The following is a 22,075-nucleotide window of genomic DNA, read 5'->3' as shown; positions in this document are numbered from 1 at the left end:
TTAACCTGATAACAGCTGTTCATAATTTTCTTACGCGCACGGTAAACCTCTGAAGGCGCTTGAAAATTAAACATCTGAGGAAAATAGTCCTCTCGCGGAAAATTCTAAAAAAAGAATCTTGTTGTGCGCTGGAAAGTCAAAAACTGAATTTTCCTGATACGGCACCCTATTCATAAACATAATCACGCAACTGTGTTGTCATTCCCAGTCCTTTTAGATGAGCGCCGTCCTTACGATTTCGAGATTGCATATTCGTCAGATTGTTATGTTTTCACCCATCCCTTTAAAGCTTCAGCGTGGTGGCAGAAAACAATTACAATCTGATCTCAGGTTATGTGAAATAGGCTGATTATTTTTTCTTTATTCTTTGTATCTAATAAATATTCTTTATTTAACTAGACTGAGGGATGGCAGCAAGGAAATTCCCTGCCAAAATCTATCTTCATACCAAAAAAATACAGAGAGGTTCTGGTTCCAGAATGCCGAATACTGGACCTCTAAAACATTGGAGTCTAGTAATACACTATGAAGATGAAAATTCAGATGAGAATTTTCCAGCTCTACATATATATGATGCTAATAACGAAGATGGCATTCTCCTATGTCAGAAAAATGAAATAAATGGTAAAGATGATGAAGGTAAAGATAAAATTGATAGCTATCTAAAAAAAGAGCGCGACTCAATGACTCTATTGAAAACTAGAAAAAATGACGAAATCATAATGGTGTCACCTTCGAAAGTAAATCAGTATTATGAAGAATGGAATATAAGTCAAATACCTTACCAAATCAATTTTATTGATCACAACACGTGCCAAGAGTTTGTAGAAGCTTTAGCAAGGAAACTTGGTGTCTTGATTCCTGTTTTCAATGGCGATATTGCAGCGACAATCTCAGAACTTGCTGTCCTTATGGTAGTAGTTATCGGAAGTGTTTTTTTAATAGCAGCTAAGAACAAACGTTGACTTCTTAACTATAGACTAGAGAGTCCTTTATCCTAATTCGTACAATGTAAGTAATCTATATATTAATAGCCGTAGTCTGTATGTCATTTTGTTTGTTTTTTGTGTGTCACTTTCGTTTTCGCAAGCAATGTTTTGTTCTTTTAAAATATGACTTTTGCTTCTTGCTCCACATATGTGTTAAATCAGATTCGCGCCGTTTTATAAAGACTTTGTTTTGATTGATAGATTAGACTTTTTCTTTTTTTTTTCTTTCTTTTCTTTTGTTTTATGTTTTCGAATGTAATTAACGACCTTATTTGATTTGAGACATTCGAATTCTTTTCAAAACAAAAGAAAATCTTTTAAACAGAATCTGTTAAAGAAAAGAACAAATATAAAATAAAACATAAGAATCACAAGACAAGTTTGTTAGAACAACAGCAACATTAAAAATACATTCAAAAGGCAGTAAAAACTAGAGTTCTTTCTTCGTAAAAAGGGACCTTTAAACATCAATGTCGATAATTATTTTGCTGTAAATCTAAGTCATTGTTGAATTTGAAAAGTTATCGAAGTTATGACGAAGTTATTTCATAAAACATAAAATTGCTTTTTTGTCTGCGTGTCATAGCTGCCTTCCGGGGGGACTATGGTTGCGAGCTGACTTTCGGCCCTGTCCCTCGGACCCTTAGCAGAATAAATAGGAGAAGAAATAAGGGAAATTGTGTGAATTTTAATTCACTTTTTGGAACTATTTTGACCAAATTTCTATCTTTCTGGGGGAAAAAAGTTGAAATTTTCCTATTTTTCCGATTCTTAGTGGGACTGAAGTTTGATTTTCCGATTTTTTAAACTGCCATTTTCAAAAAAGGCACCCTTAAGGCCGGCACATACCCATACCCTTCTCTTGCCTAATTACCACCTACCCCCCCCCCCCCCGGGCTGCCTTTTTTCGATGAATCTCGTGCCATGTCTATTATTTCACTCCGCTTATCTTGACATCAAAGTTTTCCTAAACATCAAGAACTACGGCAAATATAACGCGAGCGAAGCGAGAGTAAAATCTAATTGCAGAGCCGTCTCGGACGTCGCTGGTCGCCTGTATGGTGTAATTTGGGAATGACGCCCTTTTTCATCGTGTTTAAGCCACCTTCCCAACATCCAAAGGAATTTAAATGCGTTCAGCAAACAGCTTAACCGGCGTGTGACGCCGGGTACCGGCTAGTACTATATAGTATTATAGGTGTTATATGATTATATCTTATTTGTTGTATATATAGATGACTCTCTCTAATTCGATCTTCAAAAGACCAATAATTTTTCTTTGAATTAGAAAAAAGTTCGAATTATTCGATTATTTCATTACCAAAAAGGGGCTAACATTTTTGTTCGAGTTACAGAACCATTTGGATGTCGATTTAGAAAGAGAGCTGGCTGTATTAAATTTGTTCCTTATTTTTATTTTATTTTTTATTTTTGCTATCTCTGAATTATTCTTCTAGCATCTTAATTTTTAAGAATCGAATTGGTGCAGAAAAATGTCCGTTCAACTTTTTACATAATTTATATTTTGTTTTTGTCTCGAGGTATAACATAATACACCCCTGTCTCACAGCTCCGGTGATAATTCTTTCTCAGTGGGGGATAACAATTTCTATTGAAATCCCAATGGGAATAGAAATTCTATTTTTCTAAGGTTAAAAAATTCAGTGGGGATGGTTTTGGAGTACAATTTTTAAACATTTAATTTCGAGTGGGGATGAAAACTAATCCAATTTCCCAGTGGGCTGAAATTCCAGGGTATTTTCCTACCGGGGAAGAAATTTTTGCCAGATTTTCCTGGGGTCCTAACAGGGGTGTCGTAATAAAACATATATTCAATATGTTTTCGTTGGTTATTAGATTTATTAACCCTCGGTGATGCTTTTTTTTTTTCAATAAAGTCTTTGTGATAATAACTTTGCCTAAAAAGTATACACGATGGAAATATTAATGATAGCAATTTGTAATAAACAAAAGTCCTAAGAGCTAAAAAACATTCACAGGAGATAAAAGAAGACATCACTGTCTTTTCACCCATCCCTTTTTTCAGCGATGTTTATTTATGTACATTTAAATTTACGGAAAAAAATAAAAGTGAGAAGAAATTTACACAAAATTATATACAGTATTTAAATTTCTAATGATATTTTTCGATGTCTAGATTGATAATGTAGTTTATTGCATATTTGCTCAGTAATCGGCTGTTCCGGTGATTTTTAGAGAGTTCTGACAACAAAAATAACATTCTATGAAATTTAAAGCACGTGCATCTTTTTGCATAAGTACGCATGGATAAAATGCTATCAAATACAAAAATTCAAAAAATAACATTGTAACCAATATTTTTATTAACATTTGTATAGTGAGAGATATATCGAGAAATAAATGGGCATTATCATTTTGCATAAACAGTCAAAACCAGGCAAAAACAATCAAAACCAGTCACTTCTAGGTAAATCTAGGATTACAATCGTTGCCAATATATTATGGCACATTTCTGGCCGTCAAATTTAAACACAGGGCAATAACCTCCCCCTCCCCTCCGAACAATGTTGCTGGGAAAGAAATATTGCTTGGCTGGTCTTCAGCCCCCTCCGACAACATTGTTTGGGGGGAGGGGCTAGGGAACTTATTTTTGGGCCATAGGTTTTGTCAATGATTGTAGTCAAATGGAGGGGACAACCAGCCAATGGAGTCATTTTTTAAATAACTTAATCGACTGGTTACCTCCGTTTGAATGACTTTTATTACTGGTTACCCTTTTAAATGACTTCATTGACTGGTTGTTCCCTTTTAAATGAATCCTTTTTTTGTTTGCCTCCTTTTAAAGGTCTTAATTGACTACTCAAAACTGTAAACTGTAATTTTATCAATGTACCATATTCAATTCAAAACCAAGGGATAATTAGGTTGATATTCTCATAAGTCTGTAGTACTAGCAACAGATTGACCAGGATCATTCACTACGCGTGGTTCATTGTGGCCTTTTCGACAACAGGTAATCAAAAAAATTATGAAAGCAATTATTGAGAGAGCTGTTGAAATAGCGCATAATACCAAAAGAGTCCTATCCAATGCACTTAAACATTTAAAGTTGAACGGTGTTTGGTAAATACGGCCCTTCCTAACTTCATAACACCATTGGGTTAATTCATTGTGTTTACTTTGTATTATATGAGCAGCCAATCTCACAATTGAGGTTATTGAAAAAAGAATCATTGCCAAGTAATAGAACATATCGGCAACGGCTCTGCAGCTACAGGTGCATTTCTTAAACGCGTCGTATATATACAGGATATAGTAGAATAATCTGCCAATGGACACAATTATGTAAAGAATGTCTTTAGCCAACATTATTCGATTTTCGGACCGTATTTCGTAGTTTTCAATATAGAAATATTGTAAAAACAATTCCGGACCTTCATTCATAAAGAATTCTGAAAGTATAAAAATCATCTGGCAATCTGTACGGTCTGTGATTTGAGGTGGTGTTTCTTCTGCCTTATAAATATAATTAAGTCCTTGCATCTTAGCAATGAACCCCAATAAGGAGAAACTAAAGATGCACCAAATTACAACGTCATTTCTGTAAATGGATTTATCAAAATAGTATCCTTGTTGAAGTCTAAAAAAGATAATCATATCCAGACATAAATCAGCAATTGCGTAAAGATATTTGAATCCGTTAAAAATGCCGAGCACAAAGAAACAAAGGCAGTGTTCACTCAATTTCAAAAGTTTTTTATCTATAAACTTTCCATGGATGCTATCAAAATCCTCACGATATTTGTCAAATAATTTTCCAACTTTGCAAATGAATCTATTCCACAAAAATCCAATTGCAACAATCAAGAAACCTACAACACAAATTGCAATGACAAGGCCCAAGGAAATATTGTATGAAAAAGGTTCCCAAGTGTCAGTGTAGCAGAAGGTATTATTCCCTTTGGTAATATTCAGTTTAACACAGTGTGAGTGCAGCAGTTCAGTTGCCATAATACTTCAAAAGTGTGTCGAAAATATTAAAATTCGTGTCTCCAGATACCGTGTCAAACTCTTGAAAATGAAAATGATGTCAAGGGTTTCACCGAGATTATGAAAAAATGTTTTTACTTCAAATGAGTACAACAGAGAGCCTGACAGCGGATACAAAGTCAATTAAATTTGAGCTTTTAATTGTTCCCGCATCATAAATAACATTATATTAAATTAAAGCTTTAATTAAAAAATTAAAGTCTTAAGCATAACTTAAGCCTTGTTTTTCAAAAATAATTTAATCTTCTTTTCTTCCTTATTTTGCTTACCTAATTAAATACAAGATTTTTCCTTTGTTCTTCCATTCATGCTTTCAACTTTGAATGTATCTCATTATGAGGGATACTATATTGGATCGTTGAAAGCCTTAATTAAATAAGACTTTTGAAAAAGGTATTAAGCAAACTTGATACACCCATGTATCAGGGATGATCTATAGTTTTTATAAGAATATAATATACTTCACTAATTGGTCATTAGAATTATTAGAGATGTTTTATTACAGGTTAACGACCAACAAAATCAAATAAGAGGCCAACTTGTCCCACGAATCAGTGACTCATGCCACCCTCAGTTAGATTCCAATACTAAAAGTTATGAGAGCAGTCGAGTGTTGGCCCCGGGGCAGTCCTCTTTTCTCAGCGAAGTTCGTTTGAGATAGGCGCCGAAAATAAGTGGTGCTAAAAAGGCCTCTTTAGTTGCCCAGATCAAGAGATTGACAGAAGCTCATTTCATAGGAGTTGTCTTTTTAGTACATGATTTTTTTTTCGTCACTGCAGTGACAAAACTTAGTCGGCCTTAATTTTAGTCGGCCCAAATTTTTAGTCGGCCCAAATTTTTAGTCGGCCCTAGTTTTAGTCACCAAGCCAAATTTAGTCACTTAGTGCCGACTAAGTTTTGGCTGATAAGGTAGTTTTTTTTTTTTGGTGCGATTGTTAAAGTAATACCGATATGAAAAGTGGGTTAATGAAAGCTTAATTATAAACTTTTAATTTGGCCCAAATTTTTAGTCGGCCCTAATTTTAGTCACCAAGTCAAAAAATAGTCACTTAGGGCCGATAAGGTAATTCCCATCCAAAACGCGCCTAGAACGCGCCGTAATCATGACAACAATGGACATACAGCACTACGGACAGCGTCGTGATAATATAATAAAAGGCCCGATGCTGGGCCAATCAGAAATAAAAGAAAACCGTTGATATGAAAAGTTTAGTGTAGCATTCATTGAAAAGATTTAAAACCAAAAATCAAAATTAAATATAGAAAGAAAAAAACCTTTAAATAAATTGCTCCAATAATATTATACTATAACTACTACTATCAGGGACTAAGATTCATTTTACTTTATTTTTTGGGGCTATAGCAAGTAGCTGATGATAAAAATATGCCCCATTTTTGTAAAGAGTAAACTTCTTCTAATCAGGCAAGAAAACTATGAAAATCGAATGTCGTATCATAATCAAAAGATTTTTGTCATCAACGAGGGAGTGTTACTCCAATTTCAGACCACCATAAAGAGTCCATGAAAGAACAAAGAAAAAACGAGATGTTAGGTCTATTCACTAGGTACGGGTGCCCCTAATAGGGCCTTCGGTCCAAAATTGTGACTCTCGAGTCCAACCCCGACCCCAACTGGTAATGACCCAATGCTCCTTGAGAAATAACGACTTCGAACGAGAAAAAACGACAATTAAGCCGACAATTTTTTTCTTTCTTTATAATATAGGTTACAGGGTACACTAACGAAGAAATAAGACGAAACACTAAGGACAAAAAATAATAGCCTTATCCCCCCGCTAGGCACCAAGTGATATCGCCAGAGGTAAAAGGCTATATGAAAGAAAAAAAAGTATTTGTTAATAAAATTAATCAAAAAAATATTATATAGATGAAAAAGGTGAACTATGATTGTTTGAGATTAAAATAGTTTAATAGTGCTCCACTGAATCTACCGGTTTCATGCATAAAAGTAACCAAAGAACAAAGAATTGCTTGGTTCAGAAGTGAAGTTAGGCTTTCATCACCATATAATAAAAGCCGACAAAATTAGAGGGATTAAGTGGGAAAAAATTTATGCCTAAAGTATGAAGCTTGTCATGGGAATATATAGAGCAATGCAAAATAAAGTGTTGAGTTAATCCGACAGAAAGGGTCTAAAGTATCACGAAAACCGTGCCTAAACTTGTGCTCATTGAGATGACTGAATCCAACACGAACACGAAGCCTATTGAGAAGGGCAACACCTTGATTATCAGGGACATCAAAAACATGACACTGGTTTGGTGGTCTCAAGAATTTATAAATAGCTTTCTTAAAGGTTTTAATCGAAGGTAGATTTCTTATATCCAGGATATTCCACTGAGATATGCAGTAGGAGAAGAAAGTGTTTCGGAAACGTTCAGTAGGATTTCTTGTTCTCAGAGCTATGGGCGCTGTAAGCCTTGCTGGCAGGTAGTTACGTAAATAAGATGGAGTTGAGTTGTTTATAATTTTAAATATCATTCTTCTTGCAAAACGCCTGTCAGCAAGGCTTTCAAGACCAATTTCAGAGTACATTTTATCCTGAGACGTTCCACGAAAACAACCTGTGATGGCTAAACTGGCATTGTATTGCATGGTTTCCAGCTTCTGCACGAAAGAGGCATTACCATCTAACATCTTTATGAGAAGAACTGAGATTGACATATCAGACGTGAGTCTCATAGCTCCACTGTGGTATGAAAATCTTTTGGTGGCACGTGGTGGCACGGTGGATTTTTTGAGGTTGAAGTTTAAAAATTTCTGGTGTCAATATTCAATTTCTTATACATAGCATGTTTTTGCGTCTTTCTCGAAATTTAAAACGTCATGACGACGTATAATTAGTAATTAACTCTGAGTTTGAATCTCAGAGGAGAACTTAAAGTCTCATTTGGGAATTGGATAAGTGTATTTTGATGAAAAATGCAATTAAAATGCTACGAAAAATCATTTAATGGTGGAAGGAGGGTGAACAATAATGTCATTACTGCGGACAAGGCTTGTACATGAGAAATTGGCAAAAATCAGTTTTTCCAGTGTCTATAATAATTCCATGGTATGCTAACCTAACCGTGACAGTTGTCCTTTGCGGACAAAGCTAGAACATCAATTGTTTTCTGAAACAAAGGAAATACAATGATCCCTCTCTACCGTTTAATGAGTCTTTTATCCAGTGTATAATAAATCTTTGTTTAAACCACTAGTCGTTAAACAGTGTAAAGTACAAGGAGTAATGAATACGTAGGTGTGATATCACTTATAAAGTCGGGGTTGTGATGGTTAACTATGTCGTCATTTGTCGTTCTTTTTATCATTTGTCGATCATTATGTCGGTCTTTGATAGTTATTTGTACCAAAAAATAAAAGAACAAGACGACTCGGAAGTCGAAAATTTCGCATAATATTCGAAATGAGAAAAATTGACCATAAAATAACGAGGTCAAGGGTATCTGCTGTACAACGACGTGTTAAACGTGATGCATGAAGAATATTGTACACGAGGTTGTAGATACCATTTTACTTTTTCATAGAGAACCTAAATGGGGGGGTTTGTAGCAATGAGTTTAAAGCCCGAAACCTTTCTCAGGCAAGAAAAAGTGCATTTTTGACGACAGATTGAATGTAGCAATTCCTTTGTTTACGATTGATATTTTTTTCGAAATTTAGCGGTAAATTTTAGTTTCAATCTGGCATTTGTGTAAAAACCAGGCGAGCCGCTCAAGGCTGCGCAAGTTTGTTAGGATTTGTTGGCTTCAAATCCTACCAAAGAGATTGACTTCTAGCCCTTCGGGCTTATATTTCATTGGTTTGTAGGGGTTCGAAATACCGTTTTCCCGTCAAAATTTTGGCTGAATCCCGTAATCCTGAAAATTGAAAAAAATGATAACACTGTCACACCAGTTTGTAGAGGTTAAAATACCGGCATAATAGCAATAAAATAGGCTAAATACCGTCACCGTCTGATTTTAAAAAACCGTTTTCCCGTCTTTTTTTCGTCAAATCCCGTAGTACCGTACTAAAAAGGGCCAATCCCGTCACACTGTAAAAGTACAAACCCCCCTAAATCCTTTCCATAAATCATCATCAAGATTTTTTTTTATAAGCGAAGAAAAGGCTTTCTATAGATGGCAATTTCACAATTGACTTCATACAGAAGAATACTGTATAGTATAAATTATCCTAGGCTACAGTAGTCTAACACTTTATACTTCTTAGGAATATACTTCTTACAAAGTATACAGAATAAGTATAACTTGCACTCAAAAATGAATACTCAAAAAATAAATATACCCAAAGGCTCAATCTGAGTTAGATTTTTCCAAACTGAAAAATGAGAGTATCAATTAATAAACTAACTAAAATATGGCTGTTTTAGGCCCAAATTTTCCAACCGAATGAAAATATGTTAAAAAAGCTCAACCAAGGCTTGTGGCCAAGACAGAATAAGGGGCTTATTTAGCACTGTCACTCAATTTTTTCCCACCTGCTGTACCCCTATTCCAGGTTCGAATTTTATTAAACAATAAGAGCCATTGTTTGGATATCAAAATGCATGCTTATAGAAAGGCAATGTTATGCGGTTAAGGTGCCGTGTTATAGTGGTACTCGACCTTGGCTTCTGTGCAGGAGGCCAGGGTTCGATTCCCTCTCACGGCAGTTCACTTGGCAAGTGAACATTCCTTCGCCCGGGTCAACCCATGCCATGTGAGGGGAATTGGGTAGTCAGTTCAAGGTGCTGACGGGACGCTCATTAGTAAGCGTCTATAGTTGCGAGAATAGGCCTCTAAAGCCTCCTGCAACTCAACCAAATAGAAAAAAAGCTTATGGAAAAAAAAACATTATTGACCTTTACAAATCTTCTTAGCAGCATGGGGTCAACCTTCCTCTACTCGTTAACAGCCGAATGCCATTAAAAATTGAAAATGATTTGTTGATGGCCCCTTCAGGAGTGCAATGTCAAGTTGAATACAATTAAAAACTCCAGACTCCAGCATCAAAACAACAATAAGAATGAATAAACTCATTTATAAATTATTCTTTTGTGTTTTGTTGTTGTGATGTTGGAGCTTCATCTACCCTGCTGATGCACCAGACTGTTGCTCATCTTCTGTTGGATGCTGAAAAGTATTATTAGCAAGCACCAGACTTTTTCCTTTTACTTAGCAACAGACACCTTTTTTCAAAGAGGACGTCCTGTTGAATAATTATGTAGTCCAGCCATAAAAACAATGATAGAGCCATGCATAATTACTGTATCATGCATATTGTAATAATTATGCATGGTTTTATCATAGTTTTTCTGCTGGACTACATAATTATTCAAAAGGGTGGCCTCTTTGAAAAAAGGTCTATTCAAATCTGGTCCCTTGTCCAGTGAAACAAAGTTTTCTCGGTTGACACCAGCCATTTTGTGTCCAGTGCTTCAGCAAGGCTGCTGTGCTGGCAGGGTTGTAGCCTTATTTAACCTGGACATAGTGCCCTATGAAAACAAAGGTCTATTCAAGATAGACCTTTTGCTAGTCAGGATGTTGAATAATTTAAGAAGACCAGCCTCAAAACAATGATTAAGAAAAATAAATGCATAATCAGAATAATTATGTGCTATATGTGGTCATTGTTTTAGTGCTAGAGTTTTTAATTATTCAACAGGACATCCGGACTAGCAATAGGTCTATTTAACATTCTCCCACTCGTTACAATCAAAAACTTTTTCCAACAATGACCAATGGTGGATAAGATATACTGTAGATTGATTTCCACCTTCACATGTTATGGCCAGACGGTGTCAATCGAATGAATCGAACGCCGAATCAATTGAATGCAATAGAATAATATTCGAAATCGAATATCACCAAGGATTTGCCGTTCGATTGTACTGATTATGTTCGATTACACTCGATTGATTTAATTGTATTCGATTTTATTCACTATCGTACCGTATATACTTACTCGCTTGGCCGTCCACGCTAAAAAAGCTCTAAAGAAGTGATCCAATTTAATTTAATCCCAATCAAACTTATAGAACATAATCGTAATCGAAGGTAATTTACAATCAATCAAACCAATCAAACGTTTTACTCAAACGCAATCGAACACACGATCGAATATTACCGAAAATCAAAAAGTTTGTGGTCTATCTATATAACCACAGAAAGCCCTATTTCCACCAAACAGCGCTTGAGGTACAGGTACAGGTGAATCATAAATTGAAAAAAGATAAATCATTTTGAAAATGACGTCATTTTCTACATTTATATATGCAAAACCATACAAATCTATTTCGGCAATCTATGATTTGTATAAAAAATGGCTGCTTCCATATGAATGTGATCAACGACGAAAAGCTCTATTCATCCATAGAGGTATAAAGAAAACAGGAGTTGAATGTGTCGGTAATTGGTCGTTCTGAAAGAAAACATTGATCGAAAAATCTTATCATTTGATGAAGGATTGCCAAGTTTACAGGCCTTTTTTTAGTCCAAATATTTTCTTACACTGATGTCAGAAACAATGAATCTCGTCTCATCTAATTTCTAAAGCTTGAATGAGCCAATAAGATTTAACCTATGGATAAAAGAGCTCATTAAAAATGCACGATATATGAGATTATGAGCATGCATACATCGTAACTTTTTTAATCGTAGGGCGAGCTTGGTTACAATAGCATACTTCTCCTGTCTTTCTTTATACCTCCATGATTCATCTCACTATCAACACCTATGACTAATTGCTAAAAAATATTATACCTGTGTTTTTGTATTGAAGGGTTCACGTAAGGGTTCTGTTGTCAGTTGTTGTGGGGATGTGGTCAAAAAGAAGCCAAAAACTCTACTGAGCACTGTAAAAGCTTATTGGTGCATTCAATAACTACACAAACATAAAATACTAAGTAGTAAACGAATGACAAACCTCTTTAAATACTCTACAAGTTACCAGAAAACATAATAAAAATATATACACAGCAGGAAAAGTGTACAAAGTGTTGACTTCAAGCAGCCATTAAAAAGCTTTCACAAGGAATGTTTACAAACCCTTGGTTACATTCACCTTGTAGAACCATTAAAGAAACGCTGTTATTCATCTTTGTGCGTGAGTCCATCTTTATAATATTCTAGAATGTTCTAGAAGAACATGTGGAGCACTATGAACACGAAGAACGAGTGCTGAGTGTTGATTTTTAGCACTACGACCGCAGAAAACCGATTGTAATACTTTCGCTATGCGAAATTAATAAATATCGTTGTTCTTATAGTGTGTCTTTGCGCTTTTTACAAAACTAGACATGCCTGAATTGTTCCCAAAGATCTTGGCATTTCTTTTCAAACCAGGGGATATAAACCTGGTGACATACATTAAAGAAACGTATGTAATCAGAATCACCACCAAACAATGTTGGGTAACTGTCACCAAGATAGTATCGTGCAGCCTAAGGATTAAAAATATAAAATAAAGATTTAAACGTATATTGTACGAGTCATTTTTTTGCCTAGATCTTTCTTTAATAAGACCTCGGAGGGTACTAGGGTAGTGAGCTGACGGGGGTGCACCGTTCGACTTTCGACCCTCGAACCCTTAGCGGGACTAAAAAGGAAGAAAAAAGGGAAAACTTTTGTGAATTTTACGACCCTTTTTGGGACTAATTTGACCAAATTTCGATATTTTTTGGGGCAAAAGGTTTTTAGGTTGTAATTGAGGTAGTTTAGGCAATATACCCAATTTTTACTACTTTGACCGCTGAATTGCTTGAAATTGAGTAATTTCAGGCTCAGTATTGTTCTCAAATTGGTATTATTTTTGGCGAGTTTTAGCCTCATTATTTTTATAAAATTGTTCCTATATAAAAAATTGTATAGTAAAAGAAATTAATGCCAAGCCATTATTCTTATAAAGTTGTTCCTATAAAAAAGTGTATAGTAAAAGAAATTAATACCACAAGCCTACCTCACTTATAATTTGAGTGATGATCTCAGCACAAAACCAAAAAAGAAGCGCTGGAGCAAATCCCATTGTCAAACTACCAACAGCTGTAGCTGTTGCCAAACTGGCGATTTTGCCTGATACGAAAGCTGATGCATGGCATGTTTCAGGATCAAATTTATATTTTTGTAAGAAATAGAAGCCAAGTTCTCTCACCAAGAATTCAGCAAAATACTACAAAAAAGAAAGAGAAAAGAGAAATTTGAAGTAAAAAAAATCGAGCGCGTTTAAGATTTGATTCTTTCTACAACAAAAACCTTTGTGCAGTTTGAGAAATTTCTTAAAAAGGGAAGCGCCAAAAAAGATATTCCATTTTCAAAAAGATTATTATTAACCATCAGAATTAGATCAAAATTTTAGCTTGAAGCAATGGCAGGAGCAAAACTAAAAAATAAGGGGTATACCTGGAAAAGTTGATACCAGTTGAAAGCACCCTCCAAGGTCTTATATAAGGTATTTTGCATAAGTTCGTTGGCCATTTTTTCCACTACCTCTTGACCAAAACCCAACTTGGTGAATATGTTAATACACCATTCTTTTTTGGGACATCGTAGAAATGCTTTCACAATGTTAGCAGTCACTTTACCAGAAGAGATATAGAGAGATCTGGATGAGTTAGTTGCAGCATCGTATACTCTTCTAAAAGTATACTTTGGTGCCAGAGAAAGATTTGTGAGCATTTCGTTCACAAATTCCTGACAATTTTGATGAGACAGGTCATACTTTAATGCTCTTTGATTGAAAATATGACAAAAATCCTCTGCTTCCTTTTTAGAAATTTGGACGTGTTCTTCAACGAGTTGCAAACTAGAATTTGCAATTTTTTCGTCCTCTTCCTTGAAACGTCGACATCTAGCCCATAATAGACCATCATCTTCATTGGCTTCGTAAATGAATCTAGCTGGTAAACCCTCTTCTTCATCTTTTTCCAAATAGTGGATTACAACTCCCCAGTGCATGAAAACAGAGCCTTGGAGTTGTAATTTCTTCAAGTTCTTCAAAGGTCTTGAATAACGGTACACATTGGTTAAATATGTTCGTTCAAGTTCCTCTGCATCAAACTCTTCAATTTCATCATTCTCAACGGGGATTCTAAGCCTCAGGCTGAAAAAAAAAAAACAGGCAAATATTTTATCAGCCCAGAAAAACACGGGGTTTTATTGTGTTTCCGGTTAGAGTCGGATATTGGACACCCCTAGCTCACAGCCACGGTGGAACTTCCACAGTGGGGATGAAAAATTCTATCAAAATCCCAATGGGAATAGAAATTATATTGTTCTCAGGTCAAAAAATCAAGTATGGTTATGGAGTTCAATTTTTCCCTTGAATTTTTTTATGTGCCAAAATTGAGGGTAAATATTCTTAAGATATTCTTACTTTTTTAGACTTGACTTTTTTACAAACATGAGAAATGATCAATTTGAGTGAACATTTGGGTTAAAATTACATTTCTTCCTCAAAGCTTCAATTAATCTCTAACAAAGGAAGCAGTTTTTTCTGTTGACCAAATACAAAATGACTGTATTCTTATTAAATTCTGTGAAATTCTCCCTAGAGGGTATTCTTAGGGTATTCTTACGATTTGGCCAATTTTCACCCTGATATTTTTATAGAAGATACTAGACGGTTCCCGTCGTCGCAAACGCCGGTTAACGGTTTTGCTTGCACATCAAAAGCCTTTAAAATGCTATAATGTGGGTTAATGCCTGACATCGTTTTGGCTTAAAATGCCGAATACAATAATAAAAATTATACTTCTAAACTTTCTACAATAGTCAAAATTTTGTGTCTGTAAGCCTCGATGATATGTCTTTTTAAGATAACGGAAGTTTGTGTTCAATGAAATGCCATAGTGACCCTGTTAAAATTATCGAGGGTACCCGTCGTTGCAGACGCCCAAAGGTGTCTGAGGTGGTGAGAGGGTTGCTTCTAGAAAAAGAAAAATCCTTAGTTGTGAAGGAGAGGCTCGCGCTTTGCGATCGAGCACTGAAGGTTTTCCCGTTTGTTGGCTTCACATGCGGACAGCTTAAGACCGGCGCATATGCAATGCAACCAACATTGAAACCTTTTTAAATAATGTTAGACGAAGTTTAATCATCAAACAACAATGTTGGATTTTGTTGCGAGTGTTGATATAAAATAATTCGAAATCGTACAACAAAAAAGCCACACCTTTTTATTTGAAACTTTGTGACGTCGCAGTACTTTTTCATGAAATTGACGTCAGAACTTTTTTCGTTTACAAATAGCAGTGTAGAGTCTTCTCTAATCCGAGTTTTCTACGCTTGTCAAACTTAGCGCGAGACTTTTTGTATCGAAGGTAGATAGGTTTTCCAGCCGCGGCGTTCAAATTTTAGAAACTTTAACATATGTTACTGGGCTAGCGTTACAGACATTTTTCATAAACTCATTTAGTATAGTAAAGCTAAGGCTACACTGATAGTTTTTTTAGGCGGCTGCAATGCAATTAACGTTGCGTTGCAAGCGCGCGAGAGATTGCAAAATGTAGCACATCAATTTTTTCTGCAATTGCTCTGCAACGCAATAAAAATATTAGTGTCTGCAACAAAATCAGTTTGAACTGATTTTGTTGCAGAAGAATCTGCAATTTCTTTGACGATGTATCTGACATTCCAATCTTATTACGTCATTCGAACGTTGGACCTTCGAAAATCGAATGTTTTTGATAAAATAGAATGTTTTATAATTCGAATGTTTTGTAATTCGAATATTTTGTAATTCGAATGTTTTGTAATTCGAATGTTTTTTTGACGTTTTTCCTGGTTACTTTTTTTAGATGGCTAGACAGCAACAATTTTCAGGCGACTGCAACGCAACAATTGCATTGCAGCCGCCTGAAGAAACTATCAGTGTAGCCTTAGCTTAAGATTCTTATTTATAAAAAGAAAAGCGTGTACCGTATTAGTTCGATTAAACAAACCCTTTTTTAGGTGGCCCCTCGAATAAACGCCCCTTCTTTGAAGAAAAATTCTCCCATTTATTTGAAACAAGTAGCTGTAGTAAGGAAGTATTATATGAAGGAAAACTTAGATTGACGATACATAAATATAGAGTAGAGTCTCCATAACTCGAACATGCACGGAAAACACAAGGATGTTCGAGTTAAGGAAACCTCCAGTTATAGAGTATGGTTTGTAAGGCATTGTTAACTGAAGGGGTCTTCAAACTTGTTCGAGTTAAAGAGACTTCGCTGTAATTGTATTCTTTTATTATTCGAACTGATTTTGACCCTTTTCTGCAACAATCCATAAATGGACTCAAAAAATAATGAAAAGACAAAGTAAGAGTCTCATTTCCCATTCACTTTATCAAACTGACCTTGATTATAGATTAATTAGTTGACAGCCCCTTTTTTTAAACGCCCCCTTGAGGAAACGCCCCTCAAAAACCAAAACATTATAAACACCAAAGGGTTTTTTTCGAAGCAATATGGTATATAATTACATTCTTATTTAATACCGTACTGACCCATAACAATCCAAAAGTTCCCTTAACAGTCAAATCAATCTGATTGGTCGGAAAACTCAAAATCATGAAGTTATTGACCTACACGCTTTTTTTTATAAGAATGGTGTAAATTCATTTCATTATTGATATTCTTAACTTTTTTGGGAAAATCATCCTAAAATATTCTTACAGCATTCTTAGGTTAGGATCCTAATTCAGACTAGATTTAACACTTAGTACATACGTCTCAAGCATAAAATGGTATTTTTGTGAAAGGAGTGAGCATTAATTGGGGATGATTGGCAATTTATAATTGAAAATGCTATAAAAATGGCATTCTTAACTTGAGTAGCAAATTTCCATGATTGTGATATTCTAAGCATATTCTTGATTTTTTGGCCATTTTCATCATGGACATTCTTATAAAATGTATTCTTAGAAAAAAGCGTGCAATTGAACCAAAGAGTGCTCAGAAAAAGCGGTAGATTGTCGAGAGAACTCTTGGATTGTTATTGGTAAGTAGAGAGGGAAATTCGGATTTTGAGTTTATTTGCATTCCCTTTCAATAAAAATATTATAAACAAGATACACGTTTTTTTTAATAAGAATTCGAAAGCTTCGATGGCCAAAATGTTAAGAACAAGTTAAGAACATTTTAAGGCTTCGCGGACTCGAAAACAGCTAATTTCTTAGGACAATGGACAAAAATGCATAAAAAGTGGGGAAAATAAGAACATGCTAAGGACATATTTAGGCTTGAAATTCAAAAAGTTAAGAACATCCGTAGGCTTCAAAGATTTCGGATGTTCTTTAAAAAAAACGTGTAACGATGATTATTAATACCTTATCGGCCCTTTTTACGCCGGCCCTTATTGGCGTTATTTTTGGGCACGTGGCGTAATAAGGGGTAGCGTTAAAAGGGCTGGCGTAAAAAGGGCCGAAATTTTACAATTTTTACCTAAAAGTGGCGTTAGTTTTCGATCATTATTTCTCAATTTAAAGGATTTTAGGTATGATTCGATTACAAAAATTATCGATTGTTTTACTCCATATCTAAGACCTCCCGAAAATCAGTGATTTTGAATGGAAATTTCAACAATTTATTATTGAAACATGACATTTTAATGTAAATTTTAAACATTATTTGCTAATTTAAAGCATAAGTTGCCATTTTTACAAATTTTGGCGTTATTAACGGCCCTGATTGGCGTAAGCCCAAAATTAGACTCTGGCGTAATAAAGGCCGGCGTAAAAGGGGTCGGTGTTAAATTAGGGCCGGTGCGGGCCGGTGTAAAAAGGGCCGATAAGGTAGTAATCGAAGTCCGAGACAGGCTTAAAAAGCATGCACGTGTCTGTGTCTTTTTTTTTATAAGAACCAGTGAAATCTTTCTGAGGCTCGGCTGTTCTTATTTTTTGGCACTTTGAACCTCAAATTGTTCTTATCCTGTTCTTAGGGAGCGTCTCCAAATATTGTTTCATTTTTAAACGAAAATGAAACGAATGCTTCGTTTATGTTTCGTTTAGCTTTCGTTTCGACTTCGTTTCGACTTCGTTTCAGATAATGATGTCTGATTAACTTTAATTACTTAAAAAAACAAGATAATTGAACTGAAAAAAAGAGAATAATTTTGAAACGAATGGTGAAACGAAATAATTTTATTCTCTGAATTTCATATAATTTCCACGTCATCCAAAGCTTTTTAGAACTTTTAGCAATAGTCTGATTTTGTTACTGCAACAATAGATAGTTCTTACTTCCTCAAAATGCGTAATATTTTTTTCGATGTTTAAAGGGATTCAGTTTCTGAAGTTTCTTGCTTTCAAGCTTAACAAGTTTTCTAATATCTTTTGCCCTCGATTTAAGAATTCTTTTAAAACCTGGTTTTCTGATAAAAAATAAAAATTATGATAGAAGGCTGCGAAAGGAGGATCAAGAAGATCATACTTTCCGACATAACAACCCGAAACACTTTGCAAATTACTTGAATATAATTCATACGGGAATACCTTAGTTAATTACACCTGAGTTGGTAATTAATTACAAATTGAGTCGGTAACACCGTCAAGACCTGTTAAAATTGTTGCACTAATTATATCCCTGTTAAGATAGCCCCGAACAATAAGAAAAACATATTTCAGAAAAGTCTACATCATAAAATACGAAAGCAGACTTTAATTTGGATTTATCTTCAACCAAATCTTTCTGTTGAAAATAAAGTATTAAGGTCGTGGTCCACTTAGCTTTTTTTGGTCGCCGCACAACGCGCACGGCTCGATTATTGCATAAATTAAATAAATTAAGCCTTCAAGGCTTGTCGCAATGAACGGCGTGAGCTTTTTTGAAAGTTGAAAAATTTCAACTTTGTGCGCAAAGCTGTGCGTCTCTTCTATTGTTCTTTATGAAGTAGCCAATCAGAGAGAAGGTAAACATACTGATTGTGTGTTTATTTTCATCATGTACAATTGCTTTTGCAACTTTTTTCTAGTTTTCAATGGAAGTATAAAAGCGCTCTGCGCACAATGCGCTCGAGCCGTGCGCATTGAACGTCGACCAAAAAAGGCTAAGTGGACCACGACCTTTATGCTTTTGTGAAATTAAACATGAACTCTTTGTCCTATCCGTTTCACAAAATTTTAATTGAGAAATTTCTCTAAACGAAATGAAACGAAATAGAAAAAACTTAGAGATAATATTAGATAATTATCTCTAAATTAGAGCTAATTATGCATTTCGTTTGAGCTTCGTTTGAACTTCGTTTGAGCTTCGTTTTAATTCGTTTCATGAAACAATTTGAAACGAAGAAATTGAAACAATATTTGGAGACGCTCCCTTATTATAGAGTGTAATTGAGGTATTTTAGGCGTTATACCCATTTTTTACTACTTTGACCACTGAATTGCTTGAAAATGAGTCATTCCAGGCTCAGCATTGTTCTTAAATTGTTTTTATTTTTTAACGATTTCGAGCCTCATTGTTCTTATAAAATTGTTTCTTATAGAAAAAAAAGTGTATTTACTTACGTCGTTCTAGTTGTTTCAGTTGTTTGGGTTCGGGAGCTCGATCTTAGATAACTCATGTTGTTTATTGCGTGCAATATCTATCCTGAAAATATAAGAAAATATATAAAATGCATTCTATTTTTTATTGTGCGATAGACCATTGAGTTTCAAGGCCGAAGGGCTAGAGGCGAGACTCCTGGATGGGAAATGAAACCTCTTATTTCCCATCCAGAACGCCCGCGCGGTAGTTTCTACACAAACGCCGGATTGAAACTAAATTTTATCGTTAGATTACCAAAAATGTACTCCTCCAAAAAAAAGGAACCACTAGATACAGTCCGTCGTCATGATTACGGCGCGTTCTATGCGCGCTTTTGGATGGGAAATAAGTGACTTCAATTTCTCTTGCCTGAGAAGGGTTAAAGTTTCACGTTTCACCTCTAGCCCTTCGGGCTTGAAATTCAATGCGATAGACCTTTTCATAAATTACATCACGAACATCGCTTGCCTGGTTTTGAAATTATGACTAAGGTGATTAACTCCCAGCGGATTTTATTGAAACTTCTTTCTATTCATAAAAAAATTATTTAATGTCTCAAAATATTTATGTGTTCGCTTCGCTCACGTAATTTTTACAAAGGCATTTTACCTTTAATAGAGGTGGGTGGGTTTACACATCTGTAGGGGAAAATCGATTAACACTCCTTTTGTCGATAACAATTCAGAACATAAACGAGACAAAAGCTCAAAATCACTTTTACGAATTCTTTTATAAACATAATCGATCTTCCCCTCGTTATTGCCATTGTTACAAGAGGTAGGTTTGGGTACCTCTTCAGACAAAGGACGTAACGAGAAGAAGATTCATTAATTTTTGAAAAGAAATCGTGTGAACAATTTTTCCAATTCATTTCAAATGAGTAAAAAATTGGAAAATGATTTCGATGAAGATGATACGCAAATGACTTTTTTGATCAAGCTTTACTATGCAGCATGAACTTGTATGGTGTCCAGTTGAAATGTATAGACGGTTGAATATAGAAAAACCATATTCACATTCTGTAATAAAATTTGAACCAATCAGAAAGCTTAGGGAAAATCAATTATGACTTACAAAGGAATCGTGATGGAAAGAAATAGTGCGATTATCATTGTATTCCTTAATCGATTCTCCCTAGATGTAAACTCACCCAACAGCACCCACTTTTTCCTAAGTACTCCCTCGGGTTGCAATAACATACATGATAAGTAATAAAGTATAATATATAATTTTATCTTTGTTCTACATTTATACTTTTACCTGTTTTTACACTCTTTTCGTCCTCTCCTGTCTACTTGCATTTAAAATAATCATTTCGCATCTCAAAACTCTAAGTAAAAAATAATTTTAATAATCAGATTATATGAGAAACCACATATGTATATAAAATGAATGGTTGTTTTTTCGATATAATGTGACGAAACTGTTTTTGAACTGAAAAGTATAATCATCAATTGAGTTCTTAGAATTGTACTTATATGAATGCAAATAGAGCTAACCGCTGTGTCCTTTTTTTGAGAAAATAACAATGCATGTTGATAACGTTACCTTGATAACTATTGAAAGAAGTTCTAGAAAAAGGTACATCAGTTTTGAATAATTTGTTTTAGTGAAAGTAAAATACATATTTAATTTATTCGATTAATCTTGAAAGAAGAAAATTATGTCGTTTTAAAATCAATGCCCCAGTTGTTGAAGATACGGAAATTTTCAAAGGTTTGTGAACTGATTACTTTAAGATATATTATCCGGGGACAATCAAGGTAAACGACCGATTGTACATTCTACTGTACGGCACTTAAGGGTCTTTTTTCCAAGCTTCCCAAAATTAGCCTAATAACAGCTGTTCTTAATTTTCTTACACGCACGGTAAACCTCTGAAGGCGCTTGAAAATTATACATCTGAGGAAAATAGTCCTACCGCGCAAAATTCTACAACAAAAATCTTATTGTGCGCCAGAAACTCAAAAAATGATACGGTGCCCTATTCATAAACACAATCATGCAACTTTGTTGTCGTTCCTAGTCCTTTTAGACGAACGCAGTCCTTACGATTTTGAGATTGCATATTCGTCATATTGTTATGTTTTTCCACATCCCTTTAGAGCTTCAGCGTGGTGTGCAGAAAACATTAACAATCTGATCTCAGGTTACCCAAATTGCACTTGTAAGGGTCGAAATAAGCAAAGGTGTGTAAAATGTGTAAAAACTGAACATATGTATTGCCTTAAGGTGGTAGTCTACCCAAAAATAAAAAATCATCGAAAAAATTGTCGAATTCTGGTTTTTGGGTGTTTTGAGATCCTTAGGTCTTTCTGAACATCTCCTGAAAATTTCAGAGCTATATCTTTATCATTCAGGCCGCAGTGAGCATTTTTATCCTGTTGGGTGCTTGAAAAATCGCCCTAGCAACAGAAAAAATCCCGTTGCTAAGGACTTATTTCTTCAATCTCGGCCGAAACATAGCAATGTGATACGCCAAAAGAAAGCTCTTTTTACGCCCTTTTCGAGCGTCAAAATATTATTTTCCGTGGCATTACGTAATCCT

At 35.0% G+C, this 22,075-nt stretch overlaps 1 protein-coding gene across 1 annotated transcript; it reads right to left on the bottom strand.

The window, feature by feature from the left end:
* Positions 1-12,279: 12,279 nt before the first annotated feature.
* LOC136821631 (uncharacterized) lies at positions 12,280-20,848 on the bottom strand. Its single transcript, XM_067077843.1, has 5 exons — positions 20,788-20,848; positions 19,509-19,590; positions 13,424-14,123; positions 12,984-13,193; positions 12,280-12,468 (listed from the first exon to the last, which is right to left on the bottom strand). The coding sequence occupies exons 2-5, from the start codon at positions 19,562-19,564 to the stop codon at positions 12,319-12,321; spliced, it is 1,116 nt and encodes a 371-aa protein (XP_066933944.1). The 5' UTR covers positions 19,565-19,590; positions 20,788-20,848; the 3' UTR covers positions 12,280-12,318.
* Positions 20,849-22,075: the final 1,227 nt, after the last annotated feature.

This window comes from Clytia hemisphaerica, unplaced genomic scaffold (genome assembly GCF_902728285.1).
Source record: "Clytia hemisphaerica strain Z4C2 unplaced genomic scaffold, Clytia hemisphaerica genome assembly, whole genome shotgun sequence".
NCBI lineage: Eukaryota > Metazoa > Cnidaria > Hydrozoa > Leptothecata > Clytiidae > Clytia > Clytia hemisphaerica.
The sequence above is the reverse complement of the archived record's forward strand: the minus strand, read 5'-3'. Positions and strand labels throughout refer to the sequence as shown.

Bases quoted from the DNA above. Each gene is read 5' to 3' on its own strand.
- LOC136821631 (XM_067077843.1), bottom strand. From the start codon at position 19,564: ATGAGTTATCTAAGATCGAGCTCCCGAACCCAAACAACTGAAACAACT. The intron at 13,194-13,423 runs GTATACCCCTTA...TCTTTTTTGTAG, and splicing joins ACTGGTATCAACTTTTCCAG to TATTTTGCTGAATTCTTGGT. The intron at 12,469-12,983 runs GTAGGCTTGTGG...TTTAATCCTTAG, and splicing joins TCACTCAAATTATAAGTGAG to GCTGCACGATACTATCTTGG.